The sequence below is a fragment of the Petaurus breviceps genome, unplaced genomic scaffold (assembly GCF_028583685.1).
Source record: "Petaurus breviceps papuanus isolate PSGF00001 unplaced genomic scaffold, PetGlider_PUasm1.0 90721, whole genome shotgun sequence".
NCBI lineage: Eukaryota > Metazoa > Chordata > Mammalia > Diprotodontia > Petauridae > Petaurus > Petaurus breviceps.
Window position 1 is genome coordinate 6,689,060 of NW_027187322.1, and position 25,204 is coordinate 6,714,263.

Sequence of the window (25,204 nt, forward strand, 5' to 3'; positions counted from 1 at the left end):
TCACGCTTCCAGGGCTTAAAAAGAAAGCTTCTCCCTCAATAGAAGGGAGGGAGGGGTAGGTCCTGGAGCTTCCCAGGGGGGCCAAGTTGCATGGCTCATAGACCATCTGATCGCCCCAACCTTTGGTTTTCCATTACCAGCTGAGCACTCCACTCTGGCTTAGTCACTCCAAACTCTCCTGGAAGGTCAAGAGTCAGAAGTGTACATCAAGATGAGAGAGTCTGTCAGGGCAGGGGAAATGTGGGCAAGCAGCGAACCTCTTCACTGAAACCAAAGAGCTTCCACCCTGTCCCCCAAAATTTAAAATCCAAGTGGAGCAACCTTTCCCTTCCATATAAATATTCTGTGGCCACAGAGGGTGACATTGATTTTTATGAACATAAGCCCCAAATTCAATCTCCTTGTTTTCCACATTGTCAAGAAAACAAAGGCAGACTGACCAAATGGGATCAGCTGACTGGCATTTCAGTCCTTGGTAGGGAGGGTACCCCTTCTCTACAGCATCAAGCCCTGCTAGACATGAGGTCATGACGCTGGCTATTTCTGCCATGATGGATCCAGACAATTTCTTCTGTTTGTAATCAGACCCTTGGACTTCATGTAAGAGGGCATTTATTCTGGACAGTCATTTTGATCACCATACAAGAAGAACAGGGATCAGGAAAAGAGTGCAGCACAGAAAGGAAGTGAGGAGTGGGGGTGGAGTGCTTTCCTCTATTCTGACTTGGAGGAATGCAAAAGTACGGGGGCAGTCCCAGAGAGAAGGTGGGGTGGTGACTGAGCCAGGACATCAAGTATTGAGTACTAACAAGGAAGAGAAGATGTTCCCCGGAAGCCATCACCACTTGGGGCTCAGACAGTCACCACTGTGGGACTAGTGAATAATGAATATGCACGGGTCTTGTTGGCTGCTAGGGAACTCGGGAGGAAAAAACCCCACCCAAACAAATAATTCCTTCATTAACTGAAGTGCCACAAATAACAAATGAGCTTTGTGACATGTAGAATCTGCAAACCAACAGTCACAGCTGGCCATTGTCATCTAGGAGTCAGCCAAAAAGATGTCCAGATGCCCAGGTAGCGGTGTCCTGGCCCGAAGGCGCCATGTAATGTACATCTTGTGAGTCTGGTCTCATATATACAAATATTACAGAAAGAAAATCGGCATGTAAATACAGTTTATTTAAAGTACAGTATATAACAAAAGTTTATCCTAAAACCCAGAGGACCACAGTTAGCATGTCTCTGAGTAGAGCCATTATCCAACGCTCAGCTCTACCATTAAAGAGTATCATGAATAAGGCCTAGGCCTGACGTTCCCCAAAGTGGGGGAGGAGAGGGGGGGGGGCTCTCTGGACTAGTTGCTATTGCTGAGGGGAGCAAACTCGGCAAACGGAGCTAGAGCCACTTGTCTCGACAAACAAGCATTTCATTGGTCAAAGCAGGCCCTTGGGCAGGCCCATTACTCTGATTCTAAGACAGGATGCAAAAATAAACTATTTCCTCAGCTCTTTAATGTTTCTGTCTGCTTCCTACTGATGACACTGCATCCAGATTGTTAAGTGTCTTCAAAGATACAAAATAGCTTGGGATGAAGGGATCCCTACCAACCTGCACGTCCCTGAATGAACCCAGACCCTACCCAGGCATGAGCCAACAGCGGCAGCCTCCAAGTAACCTGGCTGAGTTTCTCTCCTGTCATTTGGGCTACCGCTTGACCCGACACAGGGCGCCGAGGCAACACCAGCGGAAAGCAAAGGAAGGAAAAGAGCCTGATGGCTAGTGGTTTATTGACTGAGTTCTGTCATCTCACCAAATGGAAGACAAATGATGGCTGAAGTACCTCTTTTTTAAAGCACATTCTTATAGATTGTGGCCCCTCCGCTGGCTACCTGGAGAACGCCTGTCACCAAATTCCTCTATAGTAACATCCATTTCACTATGGAAAAATCGAAAGTACTCTGAAGGAAAATGCCTGAATGCATTCTTTTTATTACAAGTTAGGCTGGAACTTCCAAATACAAATATTGACCTGCAAAGGGGATCAGAACAGAGGCAAAGTCAAAAGAAATCTTGGTTTTCCAGAGTTGGGGGCGCAGGGGTGGGGCGGGAGGGAAGGTGGGGAGGGGACTGGAGAGGAGTGGCTTTTTGTTGGCTTTGGGACTGGGGAGCAACCGACCGACCGACTGCCGTTCGGTGAATCGGGGCCACTTTCAAAGAAACATTTGTCCTTCAGTGACGAAGTTCTAGTAAAGATAGAAAACGTAACACAGCTCTGCTGGTTCAGACGCATCCAAATAAGGTTGATGTAAAAAGGTCATTCTCTTTAGAATTATTCCACAGAAATCGTGTTATTAGTATTAAATCACCAAAGTTTGTTTTCTTTAACTTCCTAGCACAAAGGCTGCCTAGTAGACCAGCCACTGTTTTTTTTTCTCTTAAAATATTGTGCTTATAAACTATCTATACAACTATTTAAACTTGCAGTAAAGAAAGAGTTAAATTGGTAAATTTGCTGTACTCATTCGAGGGCTGCTGCAGACCTAATCAGACACTTGATTGTGAGCAAAAGTAATAAAAAGGAAAGGAAGAAAAAAAAAAAGTCTTGTTTTATAACTAGAGATGGTTGGGCTAATCTGGAATGGAAGATAAAAAAAAGCCAAACCCAAACATTTGGGCCACTTCCAGATGTGGCTGGATACACTGGAAGCCTGGCAGGGCCATTGGTTAGCTATGGGCAGTTGATAGCCTCCCTTGGAGATGAGAGGGCCAGTTGGGGGGGGGGAGAGGGGGAGAACCTCTGGGGGCCTGTGCAGAATCAGGGAGGTGAGGGGCAGGGGAGAAAGACATGGAAGAGGGTCTAGAAAAGTTGGCAGTCAGGGTGATCTCATTTCCTATTACTAAAAGACCAGCATCTTTCCTAGCCCCTTGGAGATGCCCCCATTTTCCTGCCTCCATTTCTGCGCCTTCAATCCCCACTCACGACTTCTCTCCTCCTCGAAACCCTGGGTCCTGTCCACCTTCTGTCCCTCTCTCTCACAGCACTGCTTCTCAATAAGCTGGAGAGATTCCCTGAGGTCCAAAGAGGAAGGGAGACCTCTCGACATGCTGCTCTCCCTGGCCCCAGACAGCAAAGGGGCTGTCACAGTATGGCTCCTCGACCTTGAGGGGACCCAGGACCTGGATCCTGGAACCCCCGACACAGCTCCTGACAAAGACCCCATGGTCCAAGTAGCACCACGTGGCCCCTGGTTCGCCTCATTTATTTGATTGTCCTTTGGGTCAATGTATATGCTCACCTCCTTCAACCTCAAAGGGTGTATAAAGACCAAACTAATGCTCAGGAACAGAAGGTAGGAGAGTCGAGCTGCTGTTTCTCCAGCCCAGCTTGATGTGTCTGGATGGGACACCCTGTGTCTGGCAGAGAGGTGACGGGCCTGAGGTGGCTTGGGGACTGCCTAGTTCCTGGGGGAGACTTTCCCCTGCCATCTCCCTATCATGGCTATGTGCTTTGACTAACTCCACGTGGCCTGTTGGCCACCTGGGAAATATGCGAAATAGATTTATTTGCAGAAATCAAGAAATAAAAGTGAGCAAAGCAGGGCCCGATCTTGTGGAAAGGCTCCACCGTCTGCCAAGAAAGTCACCACCTCTCTGCCTGACGGCTATGGCTGCAGCTCCAGTGAGTGCCGGATGGTGTGGGGGACCTGGAAGTGGGGGCCCAAGATGGCACATCCGAGAAATAAATACCTCTGGGGCTGGTTCTACTGCAAGCAAACTGCTCGGAAACAAGGAAGCAGGTGAGCATGTACTGACCAAGAAAGGGGAGGGGAGAGGCGAGGGCCAGTGCTGGGACCAGGAGGGTCAGGAGCCAGTCAGAACCAAGGGAGGAGCAGCTCAGGAGACATCCCGCCGAGCCCCAGCCTGGGCTGGCTTCTGGGCCTGGGAGGAGCAAGGGAGGTTACCCGCCCCTGGCGGGGGCAGGCTGGGAACCCGTTCGAATCCCTCTCTCCCTTCCTCCCCTGCCCTGGCGCCCAGGCCGGGGCCTGGGAGGGGTTAGCGGACCTGGGCTCCGAGATGCACTCGGCCTTTCTTTGGGCAGCAGGAGGTGGACAGAGCCAGGGTGGGGACCAGGAGGCCTGAGCGGCTGCAGCACAAGCCCATCTACGTCTAAGCAGAAGTCCATGAAGGCGCAGGGAGCAGGCGTCCTTATCTGTCCAGCAGCTGTTTCAGCGCTCTTTCGATGTTCATTCTATGGCCCACTCGAGTTACTCCGAGGTCTATGAGGTCTTCCTTCTGAAGGTTTGGTAAGTGACTGCCGTCGATTTCATTGTCCAGGAAGGTCTCTTTGTGCTCCCCCAAATTTAAGCTTTCCAGCCAATCAGCCACATCGGGCTTGGTCCACAGGTGGACAGGTTTAGTTGTAAAAGGCTTATTTGAGATTGGCTGTTGCAGTATCGAGGGAGACGGGGACCTGCTGCGCACCGCCGCGCTCAAGCCAAACAGGTCCCCTGAGGGTGGCTGGCTCGGAAGGCTAAAAACCTCAGACAGAGTAGGTGAAGGGGCCGCGGCTGAGACGGCGGCCAGGGGAGCGCTCAGGGCCTCCTTGGCGATCTCGGTGGGGGAGACCACAGGGCTTGGGGCGCGTCTCGTGACAGCGGTCCTCCCGTCCGTCCCATAGTCCGGTGGCCTGCTCTGCAGGGTGATGGGCTGGGTGGTGCCAGGGCGGACGGTGAAGGTGACCGTCGTGCTCCGCGTCCCTGAGACGGTGCTCACGACATCCATGCTCCTGCAAAGGCAACGAACAGACAGGCATCACATGCAAGCAGGGGAGTGCCCACCAAAAGCGCGGGGCATGGGGAAGGGAGGTGGCGTGGGAAACCAAAGGAGGGGGGCCTAGGGGCGGACACACTGGCAGCAAATAATCTTGTCACGCCAGGATCAGCCACAGCAGTCACCTGAAGTCAAAGATGAGGGAGGGATGGGAGAAAGCCAGCTGTCCTGAGGAAGGAAAAAAGGAGGGGAGGAGAGAATCATCTGTCAGATGGTAGACATTTTTAGGAGAGCCATGGGAGCCACTGAGGGTTCCGAGGACCAAGACGGGGCCAGAAGGGCTCTGGGTGATATCAACAACCCTGTTCTCTGCCCCCCTCCCCTCCCCCATTGACCTGTGCTGAAATCCTGTAGGGCAGCTCTGGGTCCTGGGCTGTCCCTGAGTGTAACGTCCTCCTTACGCACTCAAGCACCCGATACACCACGAATCAGTGTATTTACTCAGAAGAGCGTAAGGGGCCTTGGTTTAATCACAATCCCTACTAGCTCACCATCTGCCTCTGGCTGGGTAGGGCGGGGTGGAGGTCTGTAGCCGACGTCTCAGAGAGGAAAAGAGTAAGCAGGACTGGAAAATTGTGAGGAAACGCTAAGTCCTGTACTTGTGTTTGGTTTGGCTCTCCCCCCCCCCCCCCAACTCTGCTTTCAAAACCTGGAAAACAAAACCCCAGAGAAGGAGGTATTTTAGAAGCCCCACCAAGCCCCAGGGTGTGTCCTGTCCCCTCCCACCAAGCTCCACGCTGGGTCCCGGCCCCTCCCACCAAATCCCAAGGGGTGATGGTCCCTCCCACCAAGCCCCAGCGGGGTTCTGGCCCTTCCCAAAGCTTGGGGAGGGGGGGTGTTCCTGGCCTTTCGCACTAAGCCGCAGACTGGGTCCTGCCCCCCCCCCCCCCAGCCACACCCCCACCTGCATCTTCTCCCTCACTAAGAGGTCTGGGGAGCAGAATCTCTGTGGTTCCTCTCGAGATTTGGGCCAGATCCCCCCACCCTGGAAAGGCTCAGAGCTGATCTCTCCAGCATGTTCCCCTTAAGCTACAGGGAGGCGGCGGCGGACTCAGCCGTTTTAGAAACAGTTTCGATAATATTGAAACTGTTTTCTTGCTCTCTCGCCTAGCTTGGTTATCCCAAGCAGTAGACAGACTGCAGGTTCCCTGAGGGCAGGGCCCGTTCTTTTCCAGCTTTGTATTCCTAGGCAGCACTTGGTAGATCCTGGTTAAATTGAACTGAATTGAATCTGCCACCCAAGGGTGACCTAGTGGAATAGATAGATATAGGGTCATTCCTGGGGGCCACAAGGCTCGGGTTCAAATTGGTCTCTGTGGGATTCCGGCAGAGCCCGCCACTCTCCGCACCCCCAGAACAGGCCACCTACATATCTGGACGTGACCACGTGGTTTCTACACCTGGAGTTGCCAAAAGCAACAAAATCATGAGTTCGGAGCTTCACCCTTCCCCGAAAAAAAGGAAAATACAAACTCCCCCAGTGTCCCTGCCATTCAGCAGACTAAGGCCCCGAATGCCCTCCCCTCTGCTCTCCATCTTCCCGGTCCAGTCTCATTTCACTTGCCCCCCCACTCCGTCCCTTGTTCTCCTACCTCCGTGTATTGGCACGGCCCTTCCCTATACCCTCACTAGCCTCTCTTCACTGTTTTCCTCTTGGAATCTTTAGCATTCTTCAAGGCTTCTCTGAGCAGAGGCTTCCTCCAGGAAGCCTTCCCAATCGCCCCCAAGAATGGTAGTGAGGCTCAGTGAGAATGAAGCAGTTGTAATGCAATGGAAAGAGGGCTTCCTTTGGGGTGGGAGGACTGTGTTTGAATCCCGCCGCAGTCCTGCACTGGGGGGAAGGGAGGGAGGGAGGGAGGAAAGGAAGACAAGCTGGCAGGCCCAGGAAAACCCTTCCTCTGGCTTCCTCATGGGAGGTTTCCAAGGGCTCCCCAGTCCTGGATCTCAGATCCTTGATGGAGTGCTTTACAAACCACAAGGCCTGATGCAAACCTGAGCTACTTCTGGCTAATTTTCTAGTGGATTCGATTTGCTAAGCCCTGTTCTTTTAATAACCATGAGGGGGCTGTATTCAAAACCAGGACATGGAAATGGCTACCAAGCTCTGACCATCTCACTGGGCACAGCAAGATGAGTCACCTGGGCCACCCTGACCTCCCCGCAGTCCCAGGGATGTGCCAGTGGCCACATGTCTCTCTTTCCTAATGGTTACCTTGTAATGTCGTGTCAAGGGTTTTCTGGACACATGGCTGGGGTCTCAAAGAGGAAGCCAGGCAGTAAGAAGACCTGGGTGGGGTCCCAGACTTTCAGCCTTGAGAGATGAAAGGGACCCCCATTGAGCCCAACCCCATCATTTGACAGGAGAAAATGAAGCCCAGAGCGGTTGTGACTTGTTCAAGGTCACACAGCTAGCAAGGTTGGGATCCAAATCCAGGGCCCTTGGTGGGGGGGGGGGGGTATCATGATGATTCCCCATTCCAGCTCTGATGCCTCTTACCTGGGTGATTATAGGCCAGTGACTCAGTTTCCTCATCTGTGAATAGCACTGCACACTCTCTAGCTCATGGGGCTGTTATGGAGAACATGCTTTGCAGAATTTAAAGTACCAAGGATTTGGCAGGTGTTTGACAGCAATACTATAATGATAATGAATTATTATCATCTTCTCCTGGGGACTCCCAGGACAAGAGGGGGCACTGGTAGTAGGTAAGTTTGGCTGACTGTTCCTGCCCTCTGGGGAGGGGCAGGTGGCTATGTCTGGGGTAGTGCTCAGGGGTGATTACAGCCCTTTGGGAGGGAACCAGTGCCTGGCAGGGGGACAGCCTCCTGGCTGAATTGACCTGGGGCCAACACCTAAAGCATCCTGGAAAATGCTAAAACTCCGTCCTCCACATTTCCCCCCCATGGCCATGGCTACCTCTCCGTCATTTCTTTCCCTTCCCTTTTGTAGGGGTTGATGGCTTTGGCCACTGGGGATTTCCTAGGCATCTCACTGAGGCTCAGGACTAGTCTCCTGCTAAAACCAGTAGTCATTTCTATGGTTACAGAGGAAGGGAGGGTGGGAACTTTGGGTTCAGTTTCATTTCATGTAACAAACAAATCTATTATGTTCCTACTATGTATCTGGCCCTTGCCAGGCAGTGGCATGGAACCTCAAAGTGCTTCCCTCCTCTTGGAATTGGGGATACATAACTCTGACACAAGAAGATCAATTCAAAGTATAAACAGTTGCTGTTCTTCAGTCATTTCAGCTGGGTCTGACTCTGTGACTCCATTCCGGGTTTTCTTGGCAGAAATACTAGAGTAGCTTGTCATTTCGTTCTCCAGCTCATTTTACAGATGAGGTAACTGAGGCAAAGAGGGGAAGGTGGCTTGTCCAGGTCACACAGCTAGTGATCTGAACTCAGGTCTACCTGACTCCATGCCCAGTGCTTCTCAGCATGGCTCTTGTCACAGGAATAGGGCATGAGGGCACCCTGAAAGGAACCCTATTCCTGGCCTAGAGCTGTCTGTCTCCTTTGATGGCATCATTACTGTGGGCTTCGGGCCTGGGGAGGGGGATGGTGAAGCCCCAGACACATCACATGATGCTATTTCCTCCATGGGATGGTGCCACTGGGGGGTGACAGGGCCACTCACCAGTCCATTTGATTCTTAAATCTGCAACCATGGGTGGGTGGAAAGCCAACTTGGGTAGCCAGGGCTCTGTAGATCTTCAATGGATTCTTTATGTTGGAATCATGATGTTTTAAGCAAGGATGTTCTAGTTCTTCTGTCTCCCAGTGTGCTCCTGATCAATAACTCAAGCATCAATTAAGCACGTATTCTATACGAGGTGTTGGGGCCACAAAGACAAGAATGGGGTGACCCCAGTGCTCCAGGAGATGACATTGGATTGATGCTGAGAAAGAGTAAAGGAAGCAAGACCCTGAATGCAAATCCTGACTATTTACTTGTTCCCAGGTGACTTTTGGCAGGTCAGCTGACCACCCTGGGCTTTAGTGTCTTCCTCAGTGAAATGAAGGGACTGGGCTGGGATCTTTAAGCAGATGGTTCCTTATGATTTAAGAGCCAGTGATTATAGGTGGGAGAAAGGAAGGAAGAAAGGAAAGAAGAAGGGTAGAAAGGAAGGTGGAAGGCAAGGAAGGAAGGAAAGAAAGGAGGAAAGGAAGAAGGGAAGAAAGGAAGGAAAGGAGGGAGGGGAGAAGGGAGGGAAGGGAAGGAAGTAAGGAAAGGAGGAGGGGAGAAGAGAGGGAGGGAAGGAAGGAAAGAAAGGAGGAAGGGAGGAAGGGAAGGAAGGAAAGGAGGAGGGGAGAAGGAAGGGAGGGAAGGAAGGAAAGAAAAGAGAGAGGAAGGTAAGGAAGGAAGGAATGAAAGAAGGAAGGAGGGAGGAAAGGAAGGAAGCATTTGTTAAGCACCTACTATGTGCCAGGCAATGGGCTAAGCACTTTACAAAGATCTCATTTGATCCTTAAAACTCTGAGAGGTTAGTGCCATTATTACTGCCATTTTACATATGAGGAAACTGAGTAAGGGACTTGTCCAAGGTGACACAGCTAACAAGTGTTGCAGGCTGAACTCGGGTCTTCCTGACTTCAGGTCCAGCACTGTACCCACTGGGCTTTCTAGCTGCCTTTTATCGAGTCAATCAGAGTTTGCAAAGTGCCTCACAGACATCATCTAGTTTGATTCTCACAACAACCCTGGGAGGTAGATACTATTATTATCCCCATTTTTTTTTAACAGAAGAGGAAACAGGCAGAGAGCAGTCAAGTGACTTGCCCAAGGTCAAGCAGTTAGTAAGTGGCAGATATAGAATTTGAACTCAGGTCCTCCTAACTTCAAATTTGATGCTTTACCTCTTGTACCACCAGCTACCCACTTAGAAATGAGGCTGGGCCAGGGCACCCAAGCCTTCTCCTGAAGGCACTGTGGATGGCGGCAGGGAGACTCTAACAGCAGAACTATCAGGATATAAGGGGAAAACCTTCCTCCCCCCTCTCTAAATAGCCTTATTTATTCCTGTCTTTTGTTCCTGCATCAGCTTTATTTCCAAATCTCTGCTTCTTCCTTTACCTCCTCAGGAACCCAGTCATCAGAAAAAAGAAAGAAAAATTCAGTCCAATGAAATGAAAACAGCAACTTGGTAGGGCAGTATATGTGTGCACTGTTCCACATCTGTGGTCCCCCACCTCTGCAAGGAAGCGAAGGAGGTGCAGTTTCTTCTTTCTTCTCCAAGGACAAGCTTGGTCATTATAATTTCCCAGCATCTACATTCCCTTTGAGTCAAGATTCTTGCTCTCTTCCAGGAGCCCCTGCTGCTCCAGGTAAAGGCCCCAGTTCACATATAGACGTACCTCCTCTCCATCCCTTCCCCCACCCCATAACTTTACCATTATGGGGAAAGTGTGGAGGCCATTTGGAGATGAATAAGAATGTAGCCAGGCTGGGGTGGCTAGGTGGCACAGTGAATAGAGCACTGGCCCTGGAGTCAGGAGGACCTGAGTTCAAATCTGGCCTGAGACACTTAACACAAAAACTAGCTGTGTGACCTTGGGCAAGTTACTTAATCCCAATTGCCCTCCAAAAAGCAAAAAAACAAAAAACAAAAAAGAATGTGACCAAGCTCCTACCCATCCATGGAGTGATTTGCTCAAGCAGATTCACAGAATGTCAGGGGTGGAAGGGACCCAGAAGGGCTCTATGACCAAGAACCCCCTCTACAGGGGCCCTGACAGGTGGTGGGCAGGCCTTTGCTTGAAACCCTGTGGGAAGGTGGGTCTGCTGCCTCCTGGGGCAGCCCCTTCCACAATGGGATGGATCCTGGCCAGATCTGCCACCTGGTACCTTTGCCTCCATGGCTCCTGGGTGTGCCCCCAATCTCCAGGATGGCCCTTTGGACAAGTGAAGCCAGAGACTGCATGTGCTCCCCTTAGTCTGCCCTTGTAGGGGCCGCTTTGGTTCCTCCTGTATTTGCTTTCAGTCCTGGCTGCTGCCCTCATTGTCCAGTTTCATCCTGGAGACTCTCCCATCCTTGGTGTGGCCAAGATGGTGCCAGTGTTTGGTGCCTCCCCTGGGCCAGTAGGCAGTCCTGCAGCCCACCTGGGCCTTTTGTGCAGAGAAATGCCACCTTCCCCACTCCCTCACACCTGCCATTTCTGAAGGTAAGCCTTTTTTTCCCCCAGCAGAAGTCGAAGACTCCCCATTCATTATATATGTCCAGTAGACACATACATACATATGTAGCATGCACAGACTCAGAGTGATATCTAGTGATGGCATTAGTCATGCAGCTAGGAAGTGGCAGGTGTAGATTTGAACTCGGGTCCTCACAATGCAGATGAGCACCACTCTGGGATTTATAGTCCAGCCCCTCATCCTGGGTCACACAGTTATGTGCTGGGGGTAGAACTCAGCCTTCCTGTCTGGTGAAGATGAAGAGACACCCCTCCCTGGCCTGGCCTTCACAAGGAGCCCTGGGCTGGGCCTTTGTCCACTACGCTGGGTTGCTGTGTATACGTCCTGGTGATCACTAAGGGGCCCCACAGTGCACCGGGTGTAGACTCAAAGTCAGGGAGACCTGAGCTCAGAGCCAGACTCACACAGGTACTAGTGTGTGGCCCCTGGCAGGATGCTTGACCCCTGTGAGCCTCAGTTTCCCCATCTGTAAAATGGGGCTCATCATAGCACCTGCCCCCTAGAGTTGTGATGATGAAATGAGCTAACATTTGTGAAGCACTTTGGGAACACTGAAGTGCTCTAGGAACGCTCGCAGTATGTGTTACACAATCAGGATGATTAAGGAGTATATCGCCATCTCACATACGCCGTATGTGCCATAGGATACACAGCGATGGCAGGCTGTCTCCAAGGTTGTACGTCTCGGTATAGCCTTAAGCTATTAAAGCTTATGATGGTCCTAAGCCTCTTGGGACGTTGTGTAGACACACAGGTTGCATACACACACAGACACACATCAGAAATAGAGGTTTTATCTTCTTAGATATGGCCCAGGATTCTGACCCAAACACTCCCTGTATATACTGACTTCTTCAGGAACCTGCGATTAGCCCCAAATTGAGTGTCAGCTCCTTGAGGGGAGGAACAGTACCCATGCCTTGCAGAGTTCCCGCTATACATACACACATACACACACATACACACATATATATATATGCGGGAACTCTGCAAGGCATGGATATCTATCTATATATATCTATATAATCTATATGTCACCTTGGGGAATACTGCATACTTCCAGCTGTATGGAATTTGTAAATCTGATGAACAGGCCATCTCTGCCTTAATGCCAAGCCACTGACAAAAGTAATTAATGGTATGGAGACCTCCCTCCAAGCTGACATGGAACCGTGATCACCTCCTGGACTGCTGGCCTTTGGGAAGGGGGGCTTTTTCCATTTTAAATGTGAAAAATCTGCTTCCTTTGCCAGAAAATACATCAGCACACAGGTGCTGCCCTCTAGCCTCCTGGCGTGCAGAGGCCCTCCCTGAGCTGCTGATGGTTCCTGAAGGCCAGCGGGATGCAGCCTGGGGAATGCTTGCTCCAAAGTTGTCCTACTGTAGGTCAGTGGGCATTGGACCTGGGGTCAGCAGGGGCAGGCTCCCCACCTGTTAGCTGTGTGACCTTGGTGTCGGTTAGGGTGAAAGGCCAAAAAGGCAGGCCTGAGGTTTCTAGTCAGATAGAGTGAGCTGCTTAGGGAGCCCAACCTGCATGCGGGCCCTACTTTCTGGCTCGGGGTGAAGGAGCCCAGAGGAGGCCCCTCCAGAACCTGGATAGTCAGGAAGGAAGAGACAGAGTCACGCGCCCAGGGCATCTGGGCTGCCCCTTCAGGCCCCACTTACTTGTAGTCAGCACGACCCTCTTCTGTTTCCAGCGACCGTGAGAGCAAATGAAAAAATGACAAAATGGAATGGCAACATGAATGGAAAAGGAAGACAAGAGGCTGGCAACAGTGATGCGAGGTGAGGTGAGTGAGCACCACCGCTGGCTGGTCCCCACCCGCCCTGGCTGGAGGCAGAGGCCCGCCCACACTGAGGGCAATGATTTACTCCCCAGATCTAGTGCTGGAAAGGATCTGAGTCCCTATCTGGGCCAAGCCCTTCATTGTACTGAGGAGGAAACTGAGGCTCTGGGCAGGAGACTACCTCTGTCACACAGGAAGAGCTGGGGCAGGATTTGAACCCAGGATCTTTGACTCCATAGTGAGCAGAGGACTTTCATCTCTGCCCCACGTGGCCTCTCCATTGGTTCTAGTTTAGAAATGGAAAACCCCAGTCACAGAGAGGTCGACAGCCCTGGCCAGACAGCCAAGGCTGGACTGTGAGCCTTGAGCTTAGATGAGGAGCCCAATCTTCCTGCCTCACAGGCTCATGGTACATGGCACGTAGCTTACAAAGGAGACCTACTTTGGGGAGATAGAGAAAAGGGCAAAAAAACCCAGAATCTGATTCTAAAGGTGCCCCCTTCTGGGGGATTCAAAGGAAGGAGTATTTGTAAAAGGGGCACAGGAGGCACTTAATAAGTGCTGAATCTTTCTCCGAGTGACTAGGATGCTGGGCCTTCATAATGGGAGCCGCTTCCTCCCCATCCCTCCCATCCCACCTGCTGCCTCCTGGCTCTTTGGAGGGTTGCGGAGCCTTCCAGGGCCATCCTGATGGCTGAAAAAGCCCCTGGTGGAGTTGAACGCAGGCCTGTCCTCCTCCCCCACAGCTTAGCCATCACTCAATGCCAGATCCTCCAGGCTGCACCCATCATCAGGTTGCCTAGCAACCCCTCGGATCCCAGGCAGAGCACCCAGGAATCTGTTGGCCTGATAAAAAGCCTGGCGTCCTTCTCCCTCCCCATCTTCTTTAAGCAAGCCTACGAGGAGCCGTGAAAGCTTTTTTGAAAAGAAAGAAAGAAAGCAAGCGAAAAAGCCCACGTGCAACTCTGGTAGTATCTTTGTCTGTCTCTGTCTTTCTTGCAGGCACTTTCATTTTGACAGTCCAACAACACATCGATGCAAAGTGAAAAATCCTTGTGCAATGCAGCCAAGGCAGCTGTCATGGTGTGGCCAGAGCAGGCTCTCCGGGCCCCAGCCCTGTCACTCAGCACTTGAGGGACCTTGGGTGTACCCGGGCTGGGGCTTCTTCCTCTTTCAAGCAAAGGGCCCCTTTCTGCTCCTTCTCTTGTCCCAACGTGAGTTTGCCCTCTGTACAAAGCCAGGACATCTGCCCTGCAGCAAGGTGGCATGGGCATCAGGGCAGGAGGGACTCCAGTGGTGCTGTGGGAGCCTCATCCAGTCAGGGCCCTCCTGCATGGGCTGGGCAGACCCTGAGGGTCTTGGCCACATTTTCCCATGAAGTCCCACAGGGGCTCCACCACCACGATGGCAGGTTTCTCTAGGCCCTTCCACCATTACTTGGGCACCAGGAAGATGCCAGGGCTGCCCACTTTGAGCCCCACCTGGCCCATCTCCTTTACAGTTTGTGCAGGCTGCCACCTGCCACCTGACTTTCCTGTTTCCCCCCTAGCTTCAGGTTTCCCTATGGCACACATATTTCCCAAGTGACCTGGAGGGACGCCGCACAGTTCTTGGGTCCTGGAGACCTGCGTTTGAATTCCATTCCTGACACTTGCCAGTTGTGGGACCATCCTCTGAGCCTCACTCTTAAAATAGGAATGAAAAGCCTTGTTTGCTGTCTCTATCACATCCGGTTATTAGGAGGATGAAGTGAGAACGTGTGTAAATGCCAGTTTTTGCTCTGATTATCATGAACCACCAGGGGAGGTTTCCTTGACTGTGGTGTGTGGCAGAAGCAGGTGGCACAGAGATCACAGACCCACTTTGGGAAGTAGAGAAACTGAGTCACTGAGGGCCAAATGAACTTGGCCAGAATCTTAGGGCAATCAGGTCAGGTCTCTTGCTCCTAAAGTCCCAGCTCATCCTTGTAGACTGTGCCCATGTCCCCAGCTTCCAAGAATGGAGATAGGGTCTAGAGACAGAATTGGGCCTGGATGGCCCCAAAGCTCTGTTGGACACACTGAGAGCCAGGGTCCTGTGTCTGAGTCTCATCATTGACTTGACTGGAGCAAAGCTTCCAGGCCAAAGTCGGACTTCTCTCTGCCAGAAGAGTTCACCAGCCTCTTTGCAATCTTGTTTGCCCACATGCCAATGGGCACCAGGGAATGAGGGTATTGCCAAATCTGGCTGGTGTCATCAAAGCTTTCTCCAGATTTGAGGCAGCTCAGATCGGTTGGGCAGAAAGAATTCTGAGCAACCAGACTGGATTGATCTTGCATCAGAAAGACCATCATTTCTATATGATTTAATAGAGCTATGGAAGAGTTTGGGGTAAGTGAGGGGAGCAATAAGTCACTGTCACACAGAGGCACAGAGCTGGAAGGGACCTCAGAGGTGATCTAGTCCAATTCCCTACCCATGTGGCAAGTGGCCATCCAGCCTCTCTTGAATGGTTCCAGTGATGGGGAGCTCACTACCCATTTTTTTCAGGATCAGGCCTAGAGCTAATTAGGAAGACCCCCAGGTGATCTGAGATATCCCTAGCTCTGAGAAGATCTCATTGACTGCAACTCCAGAGCAGGTCAGATGTTAGAGTCTTAGAGTTGAAAGGTCTATCTATCCCATTGCTTTAGCAGTTGAGGAAAATGAGACCCCCACCAAGGTCATATGGCTAGTTAATGGCTGAGTTAGGACTTAAAACTCCGATCCATTCAACAATGGGCATCTAGGTGGTGCAGGGGATGGAGCCCCAGGCCTGGAGTGAGGAAGGCTTATCTTCCTCAGTTTAAATCTGGCCTCATACACTGCCCAGCTGTGTGACCCTGGGCAAGTCACTTGGCCCTGCTTGCTTTAGTTTCCTCATCTGTAAAATGAGCTGGAGAAGAAAACGGCAAACCCCTCCAGTACCTCTGCCAAGGAAACACCAAATGGGGTCACAGACAGTTGGACATGACTGAACAACAACCATTGCACAAGAATAAACATTGATCAAACATTACTTTATGTGGGGAACTGTGCTGATGCTGAGGACTGACTGGCAACAAGAAGAGAAACCAGTCTCTTCCCTCGAGGCACTAAGGTCTCCTGGGGGGAGGGGAAGAGCACATGCAGAGATAGAAGGATGAGGGAGATCATTTGGGGGGAGGGGGGAGGGAAGAGAAGGGGAGAGAGAGACAGGGAGAGAGACAGAGGAGACAGAAGGGGGAGAGAGAGAGAGAGAGACAGAGAGAGAGACAGACAGACAGAGAGAGAGACAGAGAGAGAGACAGAGACAGAGACAGAGAGAGACAGAGAGAGAGAGAGAGAGAGAGAGGAAGAGAGAGGAGAGAGGAGAGAGGAGAGAGACAGAGAGAGAGAGAGAGAGAGAGAGAGAGAGAGAGAGAGAGAGAGAGATTAAAATCCTAGGACAATCAAAGAAGATTTTCTGGAGGAGACAGCACTCACAGGGCAACAGCTGTGAGAAATAGGGGTGAGAAGGGAGAGCTTCTGGGCCTGGGAAAGATGGAAGCCTGAGGTTCAAAATGGCCACTAGCTCAGTCTAAATGTAATCCAGAATGAGATGAGGTTAGACACATGGGTTGGAGTCCAATGGGAGATGCACTTCTAGGAAGAGGCAGGGTCCTGGGGTTTGAGCTGGGGAGTGCTGGGGCCAGAGATGAACTCTGGGAAGCTCCCTTTGGCGGAGGAGTGGAGGCTGGTGTCAGGGAGGCCAGTGAGGAGGCCACTGCAATCATCCAGAATAAAGCAGATGAGGTCCTGCACCAGAGTGGGGGCCCAGGGAGTGGACAGAAGGGGGCAGATGCAAGAGATAGGGTTGGGGGGGGGGAGAGGGGAATGTGCCTTGCATACAGTAGGTACTTAAGTCAATATTAGTTGAATTGAGTTATAGCAAGGAGCCGGGAAGCTGCAATATAAGGCTCTGTGACCCCCGAGTTTTATTTCTGGATCCATGAAGGGCTAGGTTACTGTGGACAAAACCTAGTCATTTCATGCCTCAACTTCCTCATCTGTAAAATGGGGATTGGATGTTGGCCCTGCCTACCTCCTAGTGAGGAGGGGACAGATTTCAGAAAAGTGCCATTGTCCAAAGGGCTGTTCTTAACAGACTCAGCATTGGGGTGTTTCAGGTTTCCAGTCTTCTGCATGGGCCAAGAGGTCTTTGGACAATCATTTGATTCATGGCTCCCTGGAGAAGGGGGCTGGTTCAGTGTCTGCGAGGTCAATAGTGAGTGGCCCCCACAAGGATGGAGTCCCGAATGAAGGGAGGGTAAGTTAAGGCAGCAAGTTCTTGGTGATTTAGGTCTCCAGGAGAGTGACCTAGGGATCTGTGGTCGGTCTTGTACTATTCAGTATTGTTTCAGGGACTTATATAAATGCATAGATGGCACGCTATCCATTCAAATTGCAGCCGGCACCAAGCTGAAGGGGAGAGCTACCACCCTGGAGCAGAATTGGGTTCATGAGGATCAGGCAGGCAGAGCCCAATTTAATAAGGTGACTTGCCCAAAGTAACAGAGGAGACCATAGATCCAGACCTATAAGGGATCTGAGAGTCCCCCACCATCTAACAGTGATAAGCCTGAACTCCCCATAGGTTACATAACTCACCCCAGGTCGTATATGTGATGAGAGTCAGAGGGTGGATTTGAACCCAAGCCCTCTAAACATAGAACCAGTACCCTTCCCTTGAACAAGGCTGCTAAGACTCTATCATTCTGCAGGGGAAAATGACATCAGCCAGAGGCCTCATTGACCAGGACATGTCTGTGTACATATATGTACATGTGCTCACATATGCATGTATATGGAACCCTAGAACTTGGGCCCAAGAAGAGATGTTGGGGATCAGCCAGTCACCCCAGAAAGGAGTGAAGCAAACAGATCTAGGCAGCCTGCTGTCTGTCACACTCCAAGAGGCTCACCAGAATTCATTAATAAAGGCAATAACACTTCAGCTCCAGTCACCTTCCTCCTCCCTGGACCAGAACATGCTGCTGCTCACAGCTTACCACTTACATCCAGTCCAGACTAAATTCCTAAAGGCCTCAGAGCCCAGCTTTATTCTTTCCTTTAGGGATACTGAAGGCTTACCAGAGAAACTGATGAGGCCCGGAGGGAGTCATGGAGGAAACACAGGATGTAGTCCCCTCCCTGCAAAGCCTCAATCTTGCTCTTGGTGCTGCCACAGCTCAGGGTGATGGCCTTTCTCTGGCTCCAGGTAGGGACAGCTGCCCAGTCCCGAGTCCCTCTGGTGACCAAACCCTGGCAACCTGGAGGGCTGCTTTCCCACAATGCCCTCTGGTGGGGGCATTTCTAAATATTCAGGCCTGCCCCAGGCAAGTGCTCAGACCTCTACCCTTTCTCAAGGGGGTACCTTGCTCACAGTCCACTTCTGATGCCCCTTCCACAGGTGGAGTTAGGGGGGGCTGCTCCTAGCCTCATTTGTAAATGCTCAGGGGGGTCCCCAAAGATAAGCCTTGCACAGGCTGGGCTGCTAGTCCTGCAGTGAGGACCTGATGCTCCAAACCCAGGGACCCTCCCCCTGTATGCAGTTTTCTGCTTCCATCAGTGCTTGGATAAAGGACATTGGCATCAGAGAGTAATGCAATGAAGATTCTTCTGGGACTATAGTGAAAATACACCAATTCCAGCTCTGAAGGGCTCTGACTTGTTCTGAGAGGTAGGAGAGGGAGCAGAGGGAAGATGGTGAAAGTTAGAGTCAGAGCAAGGCTTGATATCAGGAAACCCTTCCTAAAAATGGGAGCTGCCCCAAAGTGGCATGGTTCCCCAGGAGGGAGCGAGCTCCCCATCACTGAAGGGATGCAAGTAGAGGCTGCATAGCCTTGTTCAGACATGACTTGGTCTGGATCAATCAATAATCCTTTATTAGTCATCTATGTTGTGCAGTGTGGATAGAGTCCCGGGCCTGGATTCAGGAGACCCAAGTTCAAATTCTGATCTTAGACACTCACTGTGTGACCCTGGGTAAGTCACTTAACCTGTTTGTTTCACTTTTCTCATCTGTAAACTGGGGATAATAATAGCACCTCCCTCCCAAGTATGAGGATTGTTGTTTTGAGGATCTGATGGGACAATAACATTTGTTAAGTGCTTTGTAAGCCGCATGCTTCCATCTAACTGTGGTGAGGGTGGCAGGCTATTTAAAGAGACCCCTGGGATGCAGGACTTGGGAGCTCTGATCTTAACATCCAAGTTCTTTAGTGGGGTGCGGGGTGGGGCAGGGGCTGCTGCTGAATCACTGGCATTAAACATTCTAGGGAAAGGGTGCAAAGTCTTGCAGGATGGCAGCTTCTCCATGGAGAGTTCTCTCTCTCTCTCTCTCTCTCTCTCTGTCTCTCTCTCCTCTCTCTCTCTCTCTCTCTCTCTCTCTCTCTCTCTCTCTCTCTCTGTCTCTCTGTCTCTCTCCTTCTCTCTGTCTCTGTCTCTCTGTCTCTCCCTCTCTCTCTGTCTCTCTCCTTCCTTCCCTCTCTCCCATCATGGATCACGAAATCCAATTTTGTATTTTACAGCAAAGAAACCCTAGCCCAGAGAGGGAAGGACCCATACAAAACCATGCAGGAAGGGGAATGTGGGCCATCTTTCCCCACTCCCTCACCTTCTAGCCTGGGGAGGCTTTATGGGCCTCCTGGTGCTCAGGCTGCTCAGCCCCTGAAGAAAGCATGGATTTCTCCTTCCATGTCACTGCTTTTCCTTTTGTTTGCTGCACTGGGCTGCACCTCTCTGGAGACAAGGCCCTGGGCTCCTTTTTTTCTCAATGCTGGGGGTTCCTAAGAACACTTTCTATAGTAACTCTTCATCTAGATCTCATAATGTTTCATAAGATTGAAAGCTAGAAGGGCCCTTAGAGGGCCCCCCCCCATTTTATAGGTGAGGGAACTGAGGCAGGGACCGATAGAGTGATTTGCTCAGGAGTGATATAGGAAGGAAATGGCCAAGGTCATTCCAAGCCAGGTCCCCTCACTCCATACTGAACATTCCCTTCAAGGACCAGACAGTTGTTGAAGCATTGGCAGTGGAGGATCCCCTTGGGGCGTGTCACCAGGGAGGAAGCCTCTGGCACCGCTTCAAAATGCTTCCAAAATCAGAGCACCAGGATTCCCTTCAGGAACAGGGCGCCGTGCACGCGCATACCTGTGTGTGTGTCCTTGTGGTCTCCCGAAGCCACACACGGAGGCACAAACATATCTAGCTGCTTTGGAGAGAATCAAGGCTTAGACCCATCTTTTCAGCCAGAGCTGAAGCCCCATCTTTGTGCCCTGATGGCGTTAGTCCCTAGGTTGGGGTCTCCAGGAGAGAGAGGGGTCCCATGACATGATGGTCAAAGGAGGACTGGGCTGGCCATGAAAAGACCCACTCCTGCATCCCAGTCCTACTGTGTCCCCCCCCCCCCCCCACCTTGTCCTCTCTGTCATGCAGATGGGCAGGCAGGGTCTCTGAACCGATGCTGCTGCCGGTCAGACTCAGGTTCCATGAGGCTCTGCGCTCTCACGGACCACGGGCTGCTCTTCTACCCTGGTGGCTGATCAGAATAGTGGTGGGTGCTTGTCACCGAGGCCACATAAAGCCCTGCCTCTCCAGAATCCCAGCATCTCTCAAAGCTCAGCTCATGTGACCAGTTCCCTGGAAGAGCAGGCTGTGCCTCCTTGAACGCAGCGGAGGCCCCTTATCCACGGCAGCCCGTCTTTAAGAAGGGGTGTGCCTGCTCTTCAAGGACCAGGAAGGACCAGCTCAATGTGAGAGAGCTGCTGCTCGCGCCTAACTGAAGCCTTTGGGCATTTCTCACCACCGAAGCCCAATGGGGCCGCTTGTGTTTGCAGAGGCTTGCTCTCAGCTGTTTTCTCAGAGATCTATGCTGGCACCTGTTCCGGGCTGCTCAGGCCACCCGGGTGAGCCTCCCCCCCAGCACTTACCTTGTACTGAGGCTAGCGGTTTTGGTTCCAGTCGGCGAATCCAATCCTTCCCCTGGTTTCGTCGATTTCTCTCGGTTCATTTGCTGTAGGATTGAATTCAATTCGCTAATGACGTTCGCCTTTGGGCCTGAGAGAATCGGGCTTTTGACCTCGGGGACATCCCCCCACAGCTTGGAGGTCCTTTGCTGGAGAACCTTTGCGGTCCCCCCTGGCTGGGCCCCGGCGGGCGGCGGGGGCGGTGCGGGCGCCTGTGCGGGCAGGGGGATCACAAAGCCGTCGGCGCTCTCTTCTCCCAGGGCGTCCTTGAGAGGTGCATTGCTTTTGGTGATCATGGGCTTCATTTTTGGCTTCGGAGGTACGGGGGGCTTGTCCACCATAAATGCCTGCCCATCTGCATAGACCGTGCACGTGTCCAGGGGCTCGCCCCCTTCCGAGGACAAGGTGGAGATGCTGGACACGGTGGAGATAGTGCTGGTTGTCTCAAGGTGGTGGTCACTGCCACTCCGGCTGTCCGCCTCCTCGATCCCGGAGTCAGTGACGGTATCAAAGCTTTCTGGGGGCGGCAGGAACGAGGCTGGCAAACAGTTTGAAAGCCCTGCCGGTTTCTTGCTGTCCGCGGAGTTGGCTGATGGGCTGGGGGCGAGGGACGGGGCCTGGGGGGAGTCTGTCCTCGGCTTCCCCGGGTCTGCGGGAGGGGGAGTTGGAGCGGCCCGTTCGTCAGGGATATCAAAACTGTTCGCAAACTCGAGGGGCGGAGGCAGCGGTTCTGTAAAAAGAAAGTCTTCGTCTAAATCCACGGACGCCAGAGGAGGGGGCGGGATGCGGAAGGGCAAGGCCACGGGCTCGTCCACGGAGCCTGCGGGCGCCATCACCCTGCCGGGGCCGGCGGCCGAGGCCTGTAAAGCACCTTCGGTTTCGGGCATGCTTTCGGGCAGCTCCGCTGGAGAACGTTCTGGCTCTGGGGTCGCGTCCGCTTTCTCGGCTTCCTCTTCCAGGGAGTCGGCCCCCTTGGCGGCGTCCACGGTGTGGACCATGAGCAGGCCGGCGGTCTTCTGTTGGGAGGTGTCCACAATGCTGATGAGCATATTCTTCTTGTCGTCTGCCTTTCTGTCCTTGTCCAGCTCGTATTTATTCTCTGTTTCCTGCCTCCTCAGTGGGCCGCGCGCGCTCTGCCTGGCCACGGAGGGAAAGGCGGGCTCCATGCTAGGCCGCATTTTGGTATCGATGTAGAGGGGCTTGTTCAGATCTGCCTTGGCCGCTTCCCCCTTGCCGGGACCCTGCTGGGTTTCCTTCAGTGCTCTATCCCTGGCCGACAGGGCCAGGGCCAACGGCGAGTTGGGGTCTAAAAGCCTTCCAGTGAGGGGATGGACGTAGTTATCGGGGCTGACTGCGCTGCCACCCTTGGATGCCATCCCAGCATTGTTCTCAGGGCCTTTTGCTTTGGGGACAGAATTCAATGTCCTCACGCTGGCCGGGTCACTCTGTCCGCTAGCCTCATTGCCGCCGAAATGGTTCTCGGCCTCCCTCTGTGCTGCTACTGAAGTGGGTGATGGCAGCTGGCCCAGACTATCCTCGTCGCCAAACATCTCGTCCTCTGGGAACTTGGAAGGCCTCGTCCTGGGTGCGGGAGGCCCCGGGCCCAGCCCCACATCCTCATCGCCCAAGTCCGTGGAGAGGAAGGCCGGCGAGTTCCTCCTGGCCTCCAGCCTCTTCTCCCTGTCACGCACGGCTCCGGCGATGGCTGCCGCAAAGGGGCTGCTGACGCTGAGGCTGTCATCCGGCCGCAGCTGCCCTGGCGGCTCACCCGCCTGAGCGTCGATCTCCATGCTGCTGCCCTGGCTGCTTTTGCCGCTGCTGCTCGTGGATGGCTCCTTCACGATGATCGTCGGGATGGGGATGGAGCAGGTTTTCTCAGGACTGTCCTCCACGTTGGATTGCTTCACCAGCATCCCCTTCCTCCTGGCTGGCTTGGCGGGGACATAAACGGCCTTGCTCGCAATCTTCCCCACTTCAGAATAGGGGTTTTCTGGCATCTGCCCCCGCTTGTTTCGGAAGTTCGCCTGGGCAGCGGCGTTCCGGCTATACAGGTCTTCTGAGTCGAGGGAATAGCGGTCCAGCTCTCTCCGGTAATACATGCCCTTGTCCCTCATCACCGTGCCGATGTTCTCAGGCCGAGGGGAAGGGGAGACCTTGGGGACTGAATTCTGATTGAAGGGAGGTTTGATCGTCCCATAGGGTCTGGCTGTCGGCGACTTGGGTGAGTTGTAAGTTGTTGGGGAGGGAGGCGGTGGAGAAGGAGGTAAGGACTGGGGAGGAGGGGGGATATCTTCGGAGGTGTCTGGCATAGACAGGCTTCTTGTGAACTTTAGCATTGGAGGAGCCAGAAACTGGCGCTCTTCCTCTGTTATTCCTGGAAACAGAGAAGGAGTGAGAGCCGCGGTTAGTTATCCCAAGGGATCGCTTATCTGGTCACTTCAGAGCTGCACAATCTGCAGTTGGGTCGCTTCTCAACAGCAACAGATGAAGACATGCATAAGACACGCACACACATCCCCGCCCAGAGCAAAGCGCTGTCCCAGTCATTAGTTGGCGCCTTTCTAGGTCAAAGGAAGAAAAGCAATCTCTCCTGTGGGGGCTGCAGGGAGAGATTAGGCCGTGCTGATGCCTGATGGAGGCGCGTTTATGGGCAGCACTGGCAGACCTGAGCCAGGGAGCTCCAGGCGTCGGTGGCCGTGGGACTGGTCCCCAACATGGCCACTCTCAGGGTCGAGCCTAATAAAGACCAAAAAGGGCTTTTGAGCTTGACATCAGGGAGATGAGTTAGGCTTGGCTGGAGGCCCTGCTTTCTGCCTGGACAGAACATCTGTCTCTTGCCTCATGAACACTCATTTCTTGCCCACTGAACTGACTAATCACAGACAGAGTTTTGGATGATTCCTCCCTCTCCCACTCCATAATGGGATTTGGGTAAGGAGCATGGTTGGCAGCTTACTACCTTCTGCACTCTTACCATCATCTGTGGCCTCCCAGGGCCCATTTGAGCTTCCTCGGGACAAATGAAGTCATACTAGTAGGGGGAGGGACGGGAGTTAGGTCAGAATTTATAAACATTCTACAGCCTATGCAGGAATGCTTCTAATTTCCCATGAAGCAGTCTTTCCTAACAAGACTGAGTCAAAACATGATGGAGTAAGTGGAGTTCGGGTTGCTTGGGGGCTGGGAGATTTCCTTCGCAATCATCCCCCAAACCATGAAAGCACAATGAAGACACAGAACACTGGTGACAGGTGAGCAGCACTACAGAACACAAACCAATGGGTGCAGACGGCCAGGGGGCATGCAAGATTTCAGAGAGGGAGCCGAATGAGAGCTTTTCAGAAAAAGAAATTCCCATGATGAACTAATCATTGATTGAGATCAAAAGCAAACAACTTTCATTCGATAAGGGTATTCTCAATGGGACATACTCCTTGGGGAAAGCATCCTTGGCACCACCAATGCTTTTGGGACGACCGAGGGCTCGGAGTCACCACTGGCTCCAGGTGCGTTGGCCAACGCTTGAGTGTCCAAGGAGCCACCATTGACGAATACACCTTATGGGGCAAAGGGTGTCACATTGAAATGACAGATTTTAGACTATATAGATTCACTAACCTGATAGAAAGATTCTGCTGTCTGATGAGAGGAAATCAGCGGTTATTAACTGTGTTATTTACCAGAGTCAATCATCCACCATGGCTTAAGTGCCGCTTCCACTAGCTGCTCATGCTACTCTATGACCGGCGGGTCACTGGGGGCATGCCTCCTCAGCAGCAGGGCCCACCCACACCCCACCCTGCTAACAAACAAGCCACACGCTAACAGGAGGAATGCAGAAAACACTTCTTGATTAGGCCTGAGAACGACATAGCAAAGCGCACCTCCCCCCATAACCAGAGAAGTGTCCCTGGGATGGTCAAGTTTGAGCTCCCCCTACACTGTCTTTGGGCACACATGTTATGTGTGCTTCTGGTCACAGAAAACATCACCTAAAGTTACCTGGACAGGCTCCTGCTGTCCACTGGCTAAGGGAACTTTTCTGCATTAAACGAATTCTGGATTATCTAGGAAAAGGGCTGGTTCAAGTGAGAAAGTTGAACTTTCCCTATAAATTCATGGGGATCCAGATGATGTTTGTCACAGAGAAAAGGCATCCTGTGGACATAGTTTTAGCTCAAGTCTCTTCCTTGAGTTTGTTCTGAGCTCAGCCCAAAGAAAAGGCTCTCACATTCATTTTAACCAAGATGGCCCAGAACAGGTTTCAGCAAATCCATTCTAGTAGAGGGCAAAGGCTGAGACCTTGGAAGATATAATCTCATGAAGAGAGAGGGCCTGATAGCGAGACAAGGCATACAGAGCTTATATCATATTAGGGAA

At 52.2% G+C, this 25,204-nt stretch overlaps 1 protein-coding gene across 2 annotated transcripts in view; it reads right to left on the reverse strand.

The window, feature by feature from the left end:
* Nucleotides 1–1,161: 1,161 nt before the first annotated feature.
* Nucleotides 1,162–25,204, reverse strand: part of SHANK2 (SH3 and multiple ankyrin repeat domains 2) — a 698,541-nt gene continuing 674,498 nt past the window's right edge. For both annotated transcript variants that reach the window (XM_069066555.1, XM_069066556.1), the window contains 3 exons: nt 24,443–24,463; nt 20,789–23,198; nt 1,162–4,789 (listed from right to left, as the gene is read on the reverse strand). In XM_069066555.1, coding sequence (XP_068922656.1) covers nt 4,210–4,789; nt 20,789–23,198; nt 24,443–24,463 — 3,011 coding nt within the window. In that variant the 3' untranslated portion in view covers nt 1,162–4,209. The remainder of the gene's footprint in view (nt 4,790–20,788; nt 23,199–24,442; nt 24,464–25,204) is intronic.